A 17,791-nucleotide genomic window follows, 5' to 3' on the forward strand; every position below is an offset into this window, starting at 1 on the left:
CTTTCTCTCAACTTGATTGTATCTCTGCCATCTCTTTACTCAACGTTGACACATGCCTTACTTGAGCAGCATATGCAGGATGCAGTATACATATATTCTTAAGATCTTATCCGCTACGGTCTTTCGCCTCCTCCACACTCATTTTATTTTTACAGGAATGCAAGAACCTACTTGAAACATTTCACCCGGCCACTGCACCCTTTGTTTCTCTAGCATGGGCGTCAAGTGGGCTGGACACGATTTCACCCGGCACAGGGTCTCATTCGCCAAAGTTTTCGGCGACGCTTTGGACCTGTTTCCCCATATGATCGGTGCTTGATGTTCCTGGTGTTTACTGGCTGTTTCTCCCAACCCCATACATGAAGTGCTAGCGTGCTTGACACTGTCGGTCTGGGTCAACGACCAAGCACCTGGTCTAGTCTGTGTCCTGACTGAGTCCCCTGCTAAACATCTCACTTTGGTGGGCTAAGGGGGACCGTGTTGGAGCCCGTTCTCATCCGACGTCGGTGCCAATATTCATTTTCTTGATGGAACGAAACAAAAAAAAATTGGAGTGTTCGGAAGTCAAACATCTTAACTTGGTTACCACTCACAGCGATCTTCGATGCAGGTACAATATGCCACGATCGACTCGTCTCTCGGAGGATGGCAACAGTATAGCTACTTAGTGGGTATCCCAGGAGGTATCAAATGACCAGTGAGCCCAATGAAACTCTGGAGGCGCCCAGTCTGTTTGGGGGGGGCCTTGATCTGACCCAGAGAGCTATGCCGTACAACGTTGGACATCCATGAGCCCGACATTGGACAATTTCCGAAGCTCGTCAGGTTGTTGATCGTGGTCTCCTGAGTTTGGACCCTTTCCAGAACCTATCATGGGAGGACTCAAGTGAGGGAACGTTACTTCAATCAATTTCAAGATAATCGATGATCCATCTTGTAATATCCGGGTTATCTTAGATGGGCATTGCGTCGGACCAAGTCCCATTATGGTCTAGGTCGATACTACGATACTACGCTGGGGCCCGGGGCCAACTATCTTCCCCGGATTTTCCTGTTCAATGCCAGACACTATGGGGTTCCCACCTTTCGGCCTTGGATTCCCAATCGTTCTGGTTATTCTTTTGTGTCTCCGTATCCGATATATGCCCGAGTTCTGCCTTGTAGCCAATTCACTCAATGCTCTTCGCAGGATGCTGCACAACCTACACTGTACAAAAGTACTGCATCCTGTATCGTACCTTCGTCTATCGATGTCACTAAGAGCCTAACCTGCCACGGGGGAAATTAAAGCCAGGGACCCTGCTCGTATGACTAGCTGCAAATGGGAAATGTAGTGCTAATGTTACCACTGGTCCATCTTTTCCAGTGGCTTCCTCGTTCGTCCTAGTCTCTCGACTTGGCGCTGCGGGCATACGTACGCCGTACGAAGAAAGAAGGAAAAAAAAATTAGCATCAACCTCATCCTAGCTCCAATGCTCAATCGACTACGGGAACCCAGGATCCGGTGTCAGCCTTCAGCTGTGGCCATGCAATGAGCATCCGGAGTTCCAGTCCGTAAAAAATACGGATCTGTTTCAACCGCGGCCTCGACTTGCTTTTCGGTGGATTGTCTCCCATCAAGCAGAGACATGTGATGGTCCCACGCGCCAATCCGTTGGTGCAACCCGGCTACAGGGGCTTCTCTGTGAGGGAGGTGGATTACAGAAGACGAGCAAAGCTTATATATAAAAGGGCATCACCCATACAAGTCCAGATCCTATTCTCGACTCTTCCGCACTCGCTATCAGATACTTGACAGTCTTTTCCGGCACGCTGCTCAGATCTTCATTTTTCTTAGTCCAGAAATATCTGATCAAGATGAAGTTCACCTCCACTTTGATTGCTTTCGTGGCCGCTGGCCTCGCCAGCGCCCAGCTGCCCAATGTACCCGCCTGCTCAGTATGAGGACAACCGATGCCCACATCACAATAACATGTTCGCTAACACTTACCTCTAGCTGAGCTGCTTCCTCTCTTCCCTGCAGGGTGATGGTTGCTCCGAGCTGCTCGACTTCAAGTGCCACTGTCAGAAGCCCGAGCTCATTAGCAGCATCGCCCCTTGTGTTCAGAAGGCCTGCGATCACAAGGATCAAGTCGGTATGTTCAGACTCGGCAACGTCCATCTGATCCTCCCAGAACCCCACTAACCCCACCCCATCCAGCTGTCTCCAGCGTTGTCGTTGACCAGTGCTCCTCCGCTGGTCACCCTATCTCAATCCCTCCCATCGAGACCAGCGCTTCCTTCAGCGCCAGCGCTCCCGAGACCACCAGCACCTCAAGCTCCATCCCTGTAGAGACCGGTGCTAAGACCACCGCCAGCGAGAGCTCCAGCGCCGTCGAGTCCTCTTCCACGGTAAAGACTGAGAGCTCCAGCACCAGTGCCGCCAGGACCATAGCCACTGGGTCCACCCACGTCGGCTCCTCCTCGGGTGTTGCCACCTCCACCCCGCTGGTGACCAAGACCGGTTCGGCCCCTGTCTCTTCCTCTTCGCCCGCTTTCAACGGGGCTGCTAATGTCAAGGGCCACCTGGCTGGTGCTGCTGCCCTTGCCGCTGCTGCCGTTTACGTCCTGTAAATGATATCTATACCTAATATGAGGCTGTTCTGAGTGTTTGTAACTGGCTTTTGTTGACAGATGGGCTTCAATTCCATCTACTGCTGGCTGGTTTTGCCAGACCCCTGAATGGGTTACTTTTTTTTTGTATAGGTGACTCGCTTATGCTTATGATTCGATCTTTGTTCTATCTGACTGCGCCTTGCAGTGGCTAACTGTGGTTCGTACGGTTTACCTAAAAGAGAAGTATAAGACCTCCAATCGACACTATGAAAGATGGAATTGAATGTCATCACTAGTGATTGGACGGTTATCTTCTGGAAAGGGTACTCATCCGGGTCTTCCATAGTATTTGGATTCTTACTCCTGGTCTTCTAGTGCAACTTGTCCCTTCGGCTCTTGTTTTACGCTTTTAGATCGGGCATATTTCCAAGACAAGCTCGAAGTAGTAGTGAGCTATTAGTTTGAATAAGGAGCAGTATACTGAGCCTCCTAGAAAGATCAACGGTATACTAGATTATTCAGCTACTATCTCGTAGTAGAAAGGCATCTGAATGTACATTTTCTGCTCAGGTGGCAAAAACTTGATAGCCATGACGAGTGAGACCCACCAAGGTCAGCACTACGTCTCCCTACGGTGGACATTCCTTTCTCACCTCTCCAGTTACAATTACTGTTATTTCATCCCTTCCACTTCACTGTGATATGTCCGACTTCAAGTCCAAGTTTCGCAACCTACCCCGCGCTGCGGGGCCCTTGATTTGCCCATACAAGGTAATGACATTCAGTTCTCCTTGAACTTCAACTCTAACATAGAGCTAGGGAACATCTCTCCTCAAATCGTCGCAATTCAACAAAGGCTCAGGCTTTCCGGACAATGAGAGATCAACTTTCAAGCTCCACAGTCTCCTCCCGCCAAACATCCAGACACTGGACGAGCAAGTTCAGCGCGCTTATCAGCAATACAAAACCAGAGCGGATGACCTTGCCAAGAACACTTTCCTAGCTAGCATGAAGGCACAGAATGAAGTGTTATACTACAAGGTTTTGACCTCCCGGTGAAGGTAGCGTCAGCTTGTGCATCGTTGCTAACCTGCGAATAGCTCGTGCAAACCCATCTCAAGGAGATGTTCAGCGTGATATACACACCCACGGAAGGAGATGCGATCCAGAACTACTCCCGGTTATTCCGGAAACCGGAAGGGTGTTTCTTGACTATCAATGGCCAGGATCACTTCGACGAGTATCTCGCTGGGTTTGGAACTGAGGAGGATGTTGATTATATCGTCGTTAGTGACGGAGAAGAGGTAAATATACTTCTACTTGAAGAAGGATAAGTGTTTTAATCCTTCTTACAATTGATCCGTTTGCAGATATTGGGTATTGGGGACCAAGGTGTGGGTGCTATCCTCATCTCGGTTGCGAAACTGGTTATTACCACTCTTTGTGCTGGAATTCATCCCTCGCGACAGCTTCCTGTTGTACTGGACTGCGGGACAGATGTAGGCATCCCTACTCTCCGGTTCAATCGACCTTTGCTGACACCAACCATAGAACGAAGAGTTGCTCAATGACGCACTCTATCTAGGCCTCCGACAGCATCGGATCAGAGGGGAGAAGTACGATGAATTTGTGGATAACTTTGTCAAGGCTGCCCGCAAAAGATTCCCCAAGGCTTATATCCACTTGTATGAGAAATCGCTCTTTCTCTAGTGTTCGACACAAAGCTAACATCGTCAGTGAGGATTTTGGCCTTAATAATGCACGGAGAATACTCAATCGATATCAGTCACAGATACCTTGCTTCAATGACGATATCCAGGGCACGGGGTGTGTCACACTCGCTGCCATGTTGGCTGCCCTTCAAGTAAGCCAGGTCAAACTGGAAGATGTACGAGTGGTCATCTTCGGCTCAGGCACAGCTGGTACAGGAATTGCGGACCAGATTTCGGATGCCATCGCTACTGAGACACAAAAGTCGAAGGATGAAGCATCTAAGCAGATCTGGTATGTAACCGCGAGACAGGGAGATATCACCCCGGCTAACCCTTTCTTCATTGTCATGGACTAGGTGCATTGACAAGCCCGGTCTCCTTGTAAAATCCCTTAGTGATAAACTGACTGAAGGTCAGAAATTATTTGCACGAGATGATGACGGGTGGTCTGAAGATGATCGAGATCTTTTGTCAGTCATCAACAGAGTCCACCCCCATGTACTTATCGGGACATCAACCCAGCCCGGAGCATTCACTGCAGATATTGTTCGTGCGATGGCCAGGATAGTGGAACGACCTATTATATTCCCCCTCAGCAATCCGACACGACTCCACGAGGCGAAGCCGGTTGATCTCTATGAATGGACTGATGGGCGCGCCCTCGTTGCGACGGGCAGTCCATTCCCGCCAGTGACCCACAAGGGCACGAAATATGACATCGGTATGCATACTCGTCTCGCCTTAGACAATGACGAATTAGTACATTAATCATGTTATTTCAGCGGAGTGCAACAACTCAACTTGTTTCCCAGGCATTGGCCTTGGAGCAGTCCTCTCGCAGTGCCGTCTCGTGTCCAAGAAAATGCTAGTCGCCGCTGTGAAGGCACTCAAAGCGAGGTCACCAGCACTGAGAGACCCCATCAAACCGTTGCTGCCCGATGTGGAAGACGTGCGTGAAATCAGTGTGGACATTGCTGCGGCGGTGATCTCGTGTGCTGTGGAGGAGGGACTAGCACAAGCGGAGGGCATTCCTACCGACGACTCGGAGCTACGGGAGTGGATTCGGATCCAAATGTGGGAGGCTGAGTACCGACCTCTGGTCTACGAGAACTAATACCACGGCATTGTTGCCATGCACTGTGGTTCCAATGGCGAGACACCTTGCCCTTCTTCCTTTTCGTAGCAATCACTCATCTTCTCTTTCTCATCCAGTCATGGCTCCCCGTTCAAGCAGCAAGAGAATAACCATTCATATTTAGAATCAAATCATTTTGTGTTCACTGGCTTGAGGCACCCACGCCATCAGAACCCAAAGAGACAGAACCTTGAAAGTCCCTCTATGTGTCCTCGTCATACCGCAGGAATTGTACGTGGTGTACTCTCTCAATTTGTAGGGATCTTCAAGCTTCAAGAGGCTCCATCACCCGATTCCGAACAAGCTACGATAGATTCAGCTTGGGGATTATGTTGATTGAAATGGCCATTTGGGAACCCGTTGTGGCCCGCGCCACCCCGTGCTCAAAAGAATTCGCGCACCTTTGAGCCCGAGGAGACCATTCGTTTTGTACTTAAACCGATTTTGAGTACTGCCGAGAAGGAGCCAGGTACTCCAGTGATATGTCTGAAAGGTATTGGGGATGCTAGTAGAGAAAACATTGGCCCACAGCCGGAGGACTTGGCCGACTTAATCGACCCTAATGACCAGAACGAGTTAGATTCGGGAAGAAAGAAGTATTTCTTTTGATAAGTGGTTGATCAACTTCGGCAGATCACGATTGGATAGGTTGACAAGTGATAAATGAACGTATGGAATGATCGATCTTGAATTTATCATCGTGTGAACAAGCCTATAGATGATCTTGTGAAGGTGTGCAACTAGCAAATCGACAAATGCCGATCTGAACCACACGAAGCAAAAGTCACGATGCAAATGTGGTATTACAAATTCGTTCAATATTATGGAACATGTGTGAGCCAAACACCAAAAGAAACATGCTAAAAGAAACAGAGCTACAAAAACAGAGAGCAATCTGAGAGAGGGTTGAATTATGGAACCCAGAGACGCATGAATCCTACGACTTCCTGGCGACAGGTCACACAGCTGCCGAAGTTGTTCATGGCAAGACTGACGCGACAATCCTCGCAAATGCATAGACAGCGACAGGGCCAGGTGATGATAGCCCGTGGGCTTGTCTGGCAGACTACACAGGGTGGACCGTTAGGGCCGAGGCCACTTGCGCCCGATTCCCACGTATGTGAATCCGCATTCCCCGATGTTTCCGAGCGACGCGAAAGGATGAGCTTCTCGAGGAGTTCAGCTTCCTCGTCAGGAGTGGGTTTCCGCCTTTCAGATCCTGTGTGCATAGCATTAAGCTGCTGGAGGCGGGACGAGAAGATGATTCGGGATCTCTCCCTTTCAACCTGTTTCTGGTAGCGACTGCGCGTCATGATCCGTGGATTGTCCTGATTTGTTTTGAGATGAGCGGCTAAAATCCTGGCTTCTTCTCTACTGTCGCGATCGCGCGGGTCAAGAAGACGGGCGAGTGTGCTCATGTCAATCAGGGGATCTTGGAGTGGTGGGCTTGCTCTATCTGCATACGGTTCGAGCTGGGTAGGAGTTCGACGTCCATCTTCTGATCGGTAATCCTCCCACTCTGACTCCGAAGCATTCGTAGACATGGACACAACGCTCGTGGTGTCGAAGTCATCAGAGGGTGGGGAATAATCAGACGTCTGATCTTGGTTTCCCCATGCACCGCCAATTTTCCACCAGCTGTACAGCCTGTCGTCTAACTGGCTTTCATCTGAGCCCATCCAGTCTGGCCGGTTTGCGCGCTCTCGCTTCCTCATCTCGACCTCGACATCAAAGTCATGATTGTCGGGAAGCTCAAGCTCTCCATTTTCAGAGAGGATCCAGAAATCTAATGGCTGTGATTGATTCGTACTGTCGACGTTAGACTTCTGTCCACGGTCGCCCACAATGCGTTTGAGCCACATCGGCCGAGCGCTTATTCCCAGGCGATCAAGCACGTGATTGAGCCCACGTGCAGCCCAGCGGAGCATGATGAGCGAAATTGCGCGGAAGAACGAGAGGACATGCCACAATCTGATAGATACTCGCACTGCGCCAACTCCCCCAAGCTCAGCCCGAGATTGCACAGCACGAGCACCATTCTTGGGTTTCTCGATCTTCTTTTCGCGGTTGTAACCACTCTCCCAAACAGATTGTTCTGGCATATCGAAACTTGAGAACCCCATAGCTTCGATAGGCCGACTGCTAGGTTCACTCTGCCAATTCCCATGAGATGTAGACTTCCGCCTCGATGCTTCAATCTCAGAAAGGCGATCCTCCTCTAGCCACGTCATCCGCCGTGCAACGACCGATTGGCCCTCATTCAAGAACACGGCCTCACTTGCTGCAGTTAGGGCAACATAGCCGATTCGAAGCAATGTTGTATAAAAGTCTTCGTGTCTGTTGATACGAATGTTCCTTATCTGGTTCGAGCCTTGCATATTTTCATGGGCCATCAAGAAACGGTCATAGAGTGAGACAGGTTGATCGTCCGAAGGCAGCGAAACAGCGGTGATGGTAAGTGCTAAAGCGTAGATTAGAAGACAGATCACGATGCCGCCCAACAAAAAGATATGTGGGATGAATCCCACAATGCAGACAGTCGGGAACCTGAGAACGCCAGTGTCCAGGCTGACGGGCGGGCCGCCATCTAACCCCCACAACATGGCTACCATGAAGCAGCCACCCCAAAAGGCGGTGCTAAAAAGCCGATATTTGCTCTGCTTCCCATAGACTTCTAGAATGTGGGAAGTTACACTATTACAGCACGAGATCAACACAATAAGGAGCAGTTCGGGGGTGACATTCATGCGTTCCAAGACTTGCGATCTTGTTAGGAGTTCAAGCGCCGACGTTGAGCTGTCATCAGACCCACCCGAAAGCGCACTGAGTGGGCTTTTTTTTGGAAGACCGAATAAGCCTAGTCCGATAGATTTACTGATCATCGACTCGGCTTCTGCGAAGGCGATTGAGTGTTCGAAGATGGACATCCCCGTCTCAGTCATCACGGGTCTGCCTTGCAATGCGCACGAGAATGTTTCAATGAAGTGACTCAGGCAAAGAAGCATGAATGTCGGCCAGAGTAGGGAAAATGATCCGTATGGGACACCAGGGGCGGTTCCGCGCGCCATCTTCACGGCACTGCACGACCGTTCCTCCGACTCCCATACTAACAGGGCTGAGCTTATCGAGTAAAGAATACCTCCGTCACTAGAATAGTCGAAGCCAAGTTGCTTTCCGGGGTATCCATAGCGCGTTGTTGAAAAGGACGGCGATGTCTGACATCGAATTCCACGAAGCAGGCTGCGGATTTGAGAGGCGAAGAGAACAATAGGGATCAATCGGAGAGCCAGGCGCCTTTCCCATCCTAGTCGAAGGTGTCGCCGCGTGGATGCAAAGATGGTAATTCGGTTGAGGATAAGCGCCTAGACCTATCAGTATGGTAAGGGTACAAATCAAGAGCAGGGTCTTACCTCAACTAGACAGGCAAATGACCAAAGACTTGTCAGGTACCCAAAGAATCCACCGAGCTTCTTTATGGCGCCCAAGAACTCGGCAATGTAGTAGCCACTCTCTTGGCCGGCTGCATCGGCGAACCCATTTCCAGCCATATCCGCTGCATGTGTTGCGGCAGTACTGCTGACTCTAGCTGCTGAACCAGCCCCACTTTGGATGGTTTGGCCAAAGGCTTTAATTCCGGGAAATCTAGCGAGGGTTTGGGGAACCGTTCGAAGGGCAAAGGTCTCGGCGTGTTGAAGAGCGCGAAGGGGAGAGGACAAAAGTTGATGCGGTAAAGAGGAGAAAGAAGAAGGGTTTGGCGACAAAATTGTATTCAAATGTTGCAACAAAGCCGTGCTAGAAGTTGTTGGTATTGTGGAGGGTCCCGCGATGCCTGACATGACGAGCCGGTGCTGTATGCGCCTGTGCGGGTGACCCTTGTCAGTGATCTGGGGGGGGGGGGGGGAGAGAATGCAATCAACACAGAAGGCTGCCAGTGCATCTAACTGTTAGCTTAGGAAAATGGAATGTTCAATAGTCGAAAATTATTCCGACTCGACTGAAGACCACAGTGAGCAATGCTCCTGTGAACAGCATCCCGCAAATCAAGATGTAAGAGCGATCTTCACGATGGCGGGCACTTGGAATTCGCCCCGGTGGAGCCGGGCCCAGCCCTCGGTGTTTGTTGGTTGCTGACTCAGCCACTGGAACATCCAACTTCTTCTGATATACAAATTGGGCATGTCAATGACCCCCGTACAGAACTCTACGATAGGAACATGGAATTATGGTCAAGTTGTCTCCTATGATCCAAACCCTTTGTCAGTGGTAGATTGACAAGTGCGTTGTCATTGGAGGTTTTTTTGATCTGCCATCATCTTTAGACAAAATCGGCCATAGATGTATTTGACCGTTTGCAAATGCTCAGATGGGATAGGAGGCCTTCTGCAGAAATCCAAGGTACTGGGATAGAAATGAAAAATGTACGCATAACGTGAGATGTATTCTATTGGAAAGAATACATGCTATGACATAACGCCATGATCAAGCCTATGTATGTGAGTTAGTCTGGAGCTCCCCGTGGTGGTGTCATTAGAGTCGAGTATTTTGCCATTGTGCCATGAATCAGTTTTAAAACCGATGCGAGTTGAAACAAGGATGCATGTCAAAGGTCTCAGCAACGCAGGTGATAAGAACCAGAGGCTCAAAAGCATCACATGCAAATCAAGTATTCAAGAAATCAGCCGCCATCAGGAGCTCCAGACACAGCTCAGGCGGAATGTCCATGTCCGGCACGTTGACCTGGTCCTTGTGCTTTTCATTGTAGCAAAAGTATTCGCAGATCTTTTCGACAATGATACCACTGCAAAGCAACAACTTCATTAGCAGTATCCACGGAAAAGTGTGAGGAAGATAGATACGAGACATACGAGTATTCCAAGTGACATATACCAGTCCGACCCTCGGGGAAATTGGCTGTTGGTGGTTAGTACAACCAATGCAGCAATAGATCCCAAGTCCACGTACTCGAAGAAAGCATGGCGCGTAAGGCCCCCGAAACACAAGCTGCGCTGCGAGGGACAATGAATTCAAATCCGTCATTTGAGACTATGGTCACAAACTCGGAATCCGTGGATGGCGCCATGATTCAAGCACGCGTATTCGCGTAGTTGTAGGAACTCGACCGCTGTGGGACGAAAGAGCCTTCTGCGTGTTGGTCCGTGCGGAAGCTGCCCATGACGCACCCGATCCTCCCGAGCTCGCATTTTGCTTGGTATTCAGACAAGGCAAATCAGAATGGGCAGTTCGAGTGGTCCTCTGATTCGCTTGCGAGGGTCAATCTTCTTTCATCGAGCCTTGTCAAGCCCAATCAATTTACGCAATGTAGGCTACGTCACCAGCCAAGGGTCAAGTCATCCTATGGAATCTACAAAGCGATCATACTCATCTCAACCAAATGAACAAAACTATAATTCATTTCAGCATGGAAACCGACTTGCCGGCCGAAACTGCATGATTACCGGTGGGACGTCCGGCATCGGCTTCGCTATTGCCGAACGATTTCTTCAAGAAGGCGCATCGACTATAGTCCTCGTCGGCCGATCTCAAAAGCGCCTAGAGGAAGCAGCGGCAAAACTTGGGTCCATCACAGTGACAGAATCAGACTTTACTGAAAGCAGCGACTATATTGCAACTCGTGTCCCAGAAGGAAACAACCAGCAAAGCACGCAAGGAAAGATCCGTCTACTTGTCGGAGACGTTTCAGATGCCGGGTCATGGATGCGAGAGCTCGAAAAAGAAATGGTAAACCACCTCGCCTGGCTCAAAGAAATATCCCCTCCTAAACTCCGTCTAGGCAAATGTGGACATCCTAGTCAACGCAGCAGGAATTTCGGTATCAAATATTCTGCCAAGGTCTGAGCTGGAAGATATCTCCACAACTTTACGGACTAATCTTGAGGGTGCAATTCTCACTTCCCGCGCGTTAATGCGTGCCTCTATCCGGAGCCGGATACGGAATCGGAGTGATTCAGCTGCGGGAATCAAAGTCCTGTCAAAATGCATTATCAACGTTTCTTCTTTACTTGCACTCAAGGGCGGAACTGGCGCAGTTCCATACGCTGCTTCCAAGGCTGGCCTTCTCGGTCTAACACGGTCATTGGCCGTTGAGGCCTCGGCCTCTAGGAAAGATATTGTCATTCGGTCAAATGCTATTGTGCCAGGGTACATTGAAACACCCATGGTTGCAGGTATGTTGGTTTGGACATTCTTAATATGTTCTTGTACTAACTGATCTCGATGCTAGACTTTACCACGGGGGAAACGAGCAGGCTGAAAGATCTCATTCCTCTTCATCGATTTGGAGATCCACGCGAGATTGCTGATGCGGCTGTGTTCTTAGCGCAGAATGAATATGCCAACAACTGTGTGCTTAACCTCGATGGAGGATTAAGTGCCGTTTGATTCAATCCAAGTGAAACGTTTAGTACCCGAAACATATGTATTTGTAAAGAGCCTCTATATGGAAATGTTCATCAGTCCTTCAAGAACAACACTGTTACTGAAACTTCTATCTAATATACTTAATACCGAATGTTCCCTGTCAGGCAAAGTGGAAGAAGCGCGAGATGTTGTGCGAGCTTCATGGCGCAAACACTCGGACTTCAGAGGACAGGGATTCAACCACACGCCAGTAGAGATAGATCTAGTTTTATTTTAAATAGCTTACGATGAGATGACGAGATACGAAGGGAAGATTGAGCCTTTTGCTACATTGGGGTGCCAATGTGTATAGATTGGGTGCACCTTGGTGTGCTTTAACATGACTTCCATTCAGGCGACATCGGGCTCCCCACATGTTTCTCTACAGAGGTTTCTGTTCTTCGCAAGATTTACGGGGTACCTATGTGGGTAACTAGTGTTCTATACATAACATGGTTTCACCTGCTTCGATTTTTTAAGCGAGCCGACCCGTTTCGAAGGTTGCAAAACATCACATAGTTGGACATCTCCCATACGTCAACCCGAATTACTCGCTACCGGTTTCCACGCCCTCAATTAACAGTTCATCAATTCCTGCGACATTCAGCCCGAAAGCTTAAAATCTTGCCCAGGTGCCTATGTTTTTTCAATTATCAGGTCATGTTCTAGTAATCTATCAACCTGGAAAACGCCGTTGAGCAGTTAAGGTACAAAAGTCCCATGACGTATCATCTTGTCCATACCCAAAGCATGCTCGTCAACCTGGGATTTTGAACCGCTCTGCTTGACTGAAATCAGGTTCGCCTTTATGCCATATGATACAGAAGGGTTTGAAGAAGGTGGTAAGCAAATAGAATAGGGGAATACTGAACGTATGAAGAGAATAAAATCAAGAAAAATACCTGTGACGGTTGCTAGTTATACCTTGAGGTGCCCCTTGAAAGTCGGTTCTTCGCATTCAATCGTCGATCATGATTGCACCTCCCTCCTCATCGTCAAGAACAATAGCTTCAATGCCCTTGGAGTCAGGAACGGATGCGCTTGCGACCCGTTTAACATCGTGGCTGCTCTGCTCCACATCATCACTTGAGCTTTCACGCTTGCGCTTCCCAGTCACAGTTGCATCGTCGGTAGCTGTTGGATCGGTAGAAGGCTGCGCAGGCTCCACTGGCTCCACTGACTTCAGGGGTATCTCAACCATCTTCTGCAGCGTTGCGGGCTTGGAGTTCTGGGAATATGGCTCGATTCTGCAAATCCATCAATCAAGATTGCCCAGTATTCTTGAAAAAAAAAACAGCGCCTACCTTGCCATGAGCAAGCATTCAATGTCGACTCGCGCATCCAGTTTCTTCGTATCTTTGACCGTGATGAAGCTCTCATTCTTGAGGCCTAGGTCAGACAGCTTTTCCGCCAGGTCGTCCGTGAAGTCGGAGTCATAGAATAGTATATTGCCACAGGCAACAGAAATCTCTTCACCATAACCGAGCTCCATCTGGAGAACACCGTGGATGAGGTGTTCAAGGGTTGCTAGCTCAGGGTCAATTTCCACCCGAACCACCACAGGAGAGCAGACTTCGCAACCGGGGTTTGGGGGGTTCAACGAGTACGAATTGATTGCCCGAGCACCGGATCTCTCCAGGAAAACCTTTCAGAGAGATGGCTTGTTAGCTTGAATAGTACTGGGCTCCCTTGTTCGGTTCTTACCATTTTGGCATGCATCAAGTTGTTTTGAAACACCTTCAGTGACTGAAGAACGCACAGTCCAGCCGTCATAGCATTGGTGGTTGCAATGGCAGGAATGATATTGCCCGCCATCTCTATTAAATCGTTGTCAATTATGATGGCCTTGAAATGTGCACACCTGGTTGATAAACTCACGTTTGACATCAAACTTAGATTTGAGTTCCAGGTGAAAAATAGCAGCTCGTAGATTAGCGGTTGCGGTAACAAAGTCCAACGTGTCCACATCATCTTTATCGAATGTAAGGATCGGGGAGTCTTGGCCCGGGAGGCACTTTTCTTGAAGCTGCTTGAGACGGTGGGTCAACCGGTTCAAGCTGTAGCGTGTTAGTATATCGAACGTATGCTGTCGGCTACGGATAGTTCCTACCTATCCCGGAAAACGCTGAGATTCTCCGCCAGTGTCCACACTACCTGGTCATGCGTGGAAATTGTCGAGGCAATCAAAGCGGATTCTTCTTGGAGTTGAGCAAAGTCTAGGAGCTCTGGTGGCTCCCTTTCCTTCCACATATCCTCCATACTCTGTAATCGTATTATGTCCCTTCGAAAAACTTTATCAAAGATCTTCTGGAAGGCTTCCTCGGTGCCTAGCGATTTTCGCAACTCTTTGAGCTCCAGAGCTTCCTTGCGTAGTTCTGCAATTTCATTTGCTAGACTAATATCAGTCTCATCGGCAAGTTATAGAAGAAATTGAACCAACCGTTATCTGCGTTTTCTGAGACGTCCACCTCCGGTGCCTCGTCTTCGCTATCGCCGAAAAGTTCCCTACTCAAAGGTAAGCATTCAAATTGGAGAGTTTTGGATATGGGCCTTACGGCAAGAGGTAGCTCTTCGCCCAAACGATGCAGTGAATCGGCTGGGTAGGGTTGGTGCGGAGCGTACACACGGGGAATGACTTGGGAGTTTCTTTTGGGGTACAATCATAACACTCGGTTTGCGACTAGTACAATGCGCAGTCAGAATACGTCCAATCTGGGGGCGGGGCTAGATATCGCTTTTGTTGCATACCTTCTGAATGACTTGAACCTGACCATTGAAGCCAGTGGTTCCACTTTCGATCAAGGGTACATTGGCTGCAAGGCACATCTTGTTCACATGTCGTCTTGCGGCGATGTTATCCAGCGCATTAAACACAACGTTAAAGGACCCGAACCACGAGATGTTGAACTGGGCATCCATGACGTTTGCATGATAGGCCTCGAGCTTTGTGTCAGACCGGAACTTTTGCGCAACTTCCTTGGCAATCTAAATGAAAATTTCCACATCTCAGTGTTCCATATCTACCATCTCTGGACCGCTCACATAATGCGAACGCGCGGCGCTTGGGGGAGTTCGCAAGGGAGCGGCGCAAGTGCGCAGGGTGAGTCGGTTTGACGTACTAAGGCCTTTGATTTCTTGATATGTTCATGTCGAAAAAGGAACTGACGATTGAGGTTGCTCAAATCAATGGTGTCAAGGTCGATGATGTGGATTTCGCCGAACCCGGTGAGGACGAGGTTTTTCAGAAGCTCACAGCCGATGCCGCCTGCGCCGACAAGAAGAACGCGTGACTAACGTGATGCGAAAACGGTCAGAATGTATTTCCAAGTCGACATCCCTTGAACATCAGGATTGCACGCCAGCACGGTATACTTACCTCTTTGAGGGAGCGGGTGAGGTCTACCCCAAGGGAGCGCTTGAGAGAGCTATCCCGCATGGCGGGCAGTAGATGAAGATTGCGATCAGGTAGCGGTTTAGTTTTGTGAAGGTTTAGTGATGTAGTGATGTAGTAGTGGAGTGGTGGAGTGGTGGAGTAATGTAGTGGTATGTTCTAGAGATAAATTGCGAAGGGGGACGAGATCAAAGAAGGGAGCAAGTGAAAGAAGTGAGCCGGAAACAGTGACCGTTGACGATGACGGCACTTTACTAGGAGCCTCACACGTGGGTTTCCACTCACTTTCGCTCGACATCTAGTTAACTTTTTTTTTCCACTTGGGACCAAAAGAATAAAAAGGTGCTAGGTGCAGAGTGTAACTGACATTGTTTTCTGATCTTTTCTTTAGTTAGGCGATTATCTTTACATTTCGGCAAGATGTAGAGAGCGCATCTACCCCGGCCAACTTGAAGATAAACGAAATTAGGTATGATCCTAAAACAAAATGTTACTGGTATCATGGTCATGACAGTGCTATCCAGATATTCTTCTGATCAGGTACCAGGTAGTTCAGACCCGCAGAGCCTGTGTTCCTATAAACTAAGCTGCAACGTACACACCTATGCTAATAGCGAATACTCCCCGATGCAAATCAATCTCACTGGTATTTACTACCGCAGCACACACCCAAGGGCCTTCCAGATGCATGATGGGCATCTATGGATGTTGTGTTTGCTTACATAACCGGTGACTCTATCCAGAGGCCATCGGATCAAAATCTCGGTGTGGCGAGAAAAAACCACACAGGCCACTCGAAGGGTTTGTCGTGTTCAAGTATTTTTATATCGCACAATTGCTTATTTCAGTCAACAGATTCGAATATCCAGGTGGGGTGGAATCTTTGCCGGGTCTAGACCTACAGGCATCCTTTCAGGCGATATCAAAGATACCCCTGACTCCATATTTTCCCATTAGTTCTCAGTCAAGATCAAACAACACGAAAAAAAAAAAAAGGATCATGCCATCATTGGACCCAATTCCAGCCCAGAAAAATGATCAGGTCGAGATCAATTCCGACGATGAAGCCGACCCTGAGTTGGTAGAGCTTCTTCGCCAGCATTTCGGACTGGGCGAAAAGCCAAAAGATGCCCCGCCAGAAACCAAAGTGCTTGATGGGGCTCAGTATGTTTTCGACAATGCCATTGATGTTGCAGTCAGCCTTGCTCACACCAAAGAGGCTGCGGAAACTATATGGCGTATGATGCAGAAGAAAGAGTATTCCACACACACCTGGTCGGAGCATGAACTACACCCACAGACCAAAGATGAGAGCACAGTTGATTTCATTTTTACAATGGACTTGTTAAACTTCAGTTTCTGGTCTGAGGAAGAGGAAGAGCCAAAACGATTCTGCATTGAGTATCGTGGCAAGCTGTGGACTGGTTATTGGAGTCTGGTTGCTGCACTACAACGAGCACTTGATGAAGGTCAGCTCCTTGATTGGACTCTATTTTTTTTTTTTGGAATGATGAGTACTTACACCAACTTCAGATATTCCAATCACAACCCCCGACTTCTGGGTGGATGAAGAAAGGTGCACGGACGAGCTACTCAGACATGTATTCCGTTCTGCAACAGATGGGGAGATTCCTATGTTCAAAGAACGAGTGCAATGTCTACGTGAAGCAGGCGAGGTTCTTTGCGAGGTATTATAGCTCTTACGCTCTTACCGCCTTGGCTATCTGAGGTGTACTAATCGGATATAGGAGTTCGGCGGCAGCTTTATTAACTGCATTGATAGTGCTAACCTCTCCGCCGCAGGACTGGTCAACATCTTAACAGAGAGCTTTTGCTGCTTCCGCGACGAGACCATCTTCCACGGAAAGAAAGTGCGGCTCTACAAACGTGCTCAGATCCTGGTTGCCGATCTCTGGGCCTGTTTCAACGGCGAAGACTTTGGTGAATTCCATGACATTGACAAGATCACCATGTTTGCAGGTATGGTCCTTGCGAGCCTCACTACCCCCTCAACTTCATTCTAACCGTATTTCCTAGACTACCGCATTCCACAGATGCTGCATCAGCTGAACTGTCTTCGCTACGCACCTAAATTGGAAAACCATATCCGTGACTTGAAGCCCATTGAACCAGGTTCAAACTGGGAGATCGAGCTTCGTGGAACCAGCATTTGGTGTGTTGAGTTGATCAAACGAGAGATCGAAAAACAACACCCGGAGGTCAAAATGAACCGCGAAAAGTCCCCTTCCAAGGGGCCTCCTGGCGACGATAAGAGCCATGAAAGTGAAGACTCGGATGAGAAATTGAAAATTGAAGAGAAACCGCGAAAGACATATGGCATCAATGCGATCCTCATTGACTTTTTCTTGTACGACACAATGAAGAGCCTGGAGGCAGAGAAAAACGAGTCCATACCTCATCACCGGACGAGAAGCATTTGGTACTAAGATGATTGGTCATTGGTTTTGGCGTCATTGACGGCGCATGGAGTTGGGTTGTCATAATGGTGATTTGGGATATTGGGTTGCTCTGGAGTAACAG

At 48.8% G+C, this 17,791-nt stretch overlaps 7 protein-coding genes across 7 annotated transcripts; 4 read left to right on the top strand and 3 right to left on the bottom strand.

The window, feature by feature from the left end:
• Positions 1–1,857: 1,857 nt before the first annotated feature.
• On the top strand, positions 1,858–2,613 carry Pdw03_6225 (Extracellular membrane protein, CFEM domain; the record flags this gene model as incomplete). The annotated part of the gene is made up of 3 exons (XM_014680226.1): positions 1,858–1,938; positions 1,997–2,135; positions 2,201–2,613. The coding sequence occupies 3 exons, from the start codon at positions 1,858–1,860 to the stop codon at positions 2,611–2,613; spliced, it is 633 nt and encodes a 210-aa protein (XP_014535712.1).
• Positions 2,614–3,297: 684 nt separating this feature from the next.
• Positions 3,298–5,421, top strand: Pdw03_6226 (Malic enzyme; the record flags this gene model as incomplete). The annotated part of the gene is made up of 8 exons (XM_066101289.1): positions 3,298–3,366; positions 3,415–3,636; positions 3,696–3,899; positions 3,966–4,094; positions 4,147–4,280; positions 4,333–4,599; positions 4,664–5,028; positions 5,090–5,421. The coding sequence occupies 8 exons, from the start codon at positions 3,298–3,300 to the stop codon at positions 5,419–5,421; spliced, it is 1,722 nt and encodes a 573-aa protein (XP_065956372.1).
• A 932-nt stretch (positions 5,422–6,353) lies between these two features.
• Positions 6,354–9,278, bottom strand: Pdw03_6227 (Ubiquitin-protein ligase (Asi3), putative; the record flags this gene model as incomplete). The annotated part of the gene is made up of 2 exons (XM_014680224.1): positions 6,354–8,804; positions 8,853–9,278. 2 exons carry the CDS (start codon positions 9,276–9,278, stop codon positions 6,354–6,356), a joined length of 2,877 nt encoding a protein of 958 aa, XP_014535710.1.
• Positions 9,279–10,101: 823 nt separating this feature from the next.
• On the bottom strand, positions 10,102–10,522 carry Pdw03_6228 (SKP1 component, POZ; the record flags this gene model as incomplete). The annotated part of the gene is made up of 3 exons (XM_014680223.2): positions 10,102–10,240; positions 10,308–10,353; positions 10,405–10,522. 3 exons carry the CDS (start codon positions 10,520–10,522, stop codon positions 10,102–10,104), a joined length of 303 nt encoding a protein of 100 aa, XP_014535709.2.
• Positions 10,523–10,674: 152 nt separating this feature from the next.
• Positions 10,675–11,841, top strand: Pdw03_6229 (Short-chain dehydrogenase/reductase SDR; the record flags this gene model as incomplete). The annotated part of the gene is made up of 3 exons (XM_014680222.2): positions 10,675–11,181; positions 11,234–11,627; positions 11,684–11,841. The coding sequence occupies 3 exons, from the start codon at positions 10,675–10,677 to the stop codon at positions 11,839–11,841; spliced, it is 1,059 nt and encodes a 352-aa protein (XP_014535708.2).
• A 976-nt stretch (positions 11,842–12,817) lies between these two features.
• Pdw03_6230 (Ubiquitin-like activating enzyme (UbaB), putative) lies at positions 12,818–15,295 on the bottom strand (the record flags this gene model as incomplete). Its single annotated transcript, XM_014680221.1, has 10 exons — positions 12,818–13,106; positions 13,164–13,504; positions 13,564–13,676; positions 13,738–13,916; positions 13,970–14,249; positions 14,300–14,364; positions 14,415–14,539; positions 14,608–14,844; positions 14,979–15,149; positions 15,236–15,295. The coding sequence occupies 10 exons, from the start codon at positions 15,293–15,295 to the stop codon at positions 12,818–12,820; spliced, it is 1,860 nt and encodes a 619-aa protein (XP_014535707.1).
• Positions 15,296–15,721: 426 nt separating this feature from the next.
• Positions 15,722–17,697, top strand: Pdw03_6231 (UPF0553 protein; the record flags this gene model as incomplete). Its single annotated transcript, XM_014680220.2, has 8 exons — positions 15,722–15,746; positions 15,798–15,896; positions 15,994–16,051; positions 16,106–16,119; positions 16,276–16,719; positions 16,784–16,938; positions 16,999–17,230; positions 17,288–17,697. The coding sequence occupies 8 exons, from the start codon at positions 15,722–15,724 to the stop codon at positions 17,695–17,697; spliced, it is 1,437 nt and encodes a 478-aa protein (XP_014535706.2).
• Between the last annotated feature and the right edge of the window lie 94 nt (positions 17,698–17,791).

This window comes from Penicillium digitatum, chromosome 2 (assembly GCF_016767815.1).
Source record: "Penicillium digitatum chromosome 2, complete sequence".
NCBI classification, from domain to species: domain Eukaryota; kingdom Fungi; phylum Ascomycota; class Eurotiomycetes; order Eurotiales; family Aspergillaceae; genus Penicillium; species Penicillium digitatum.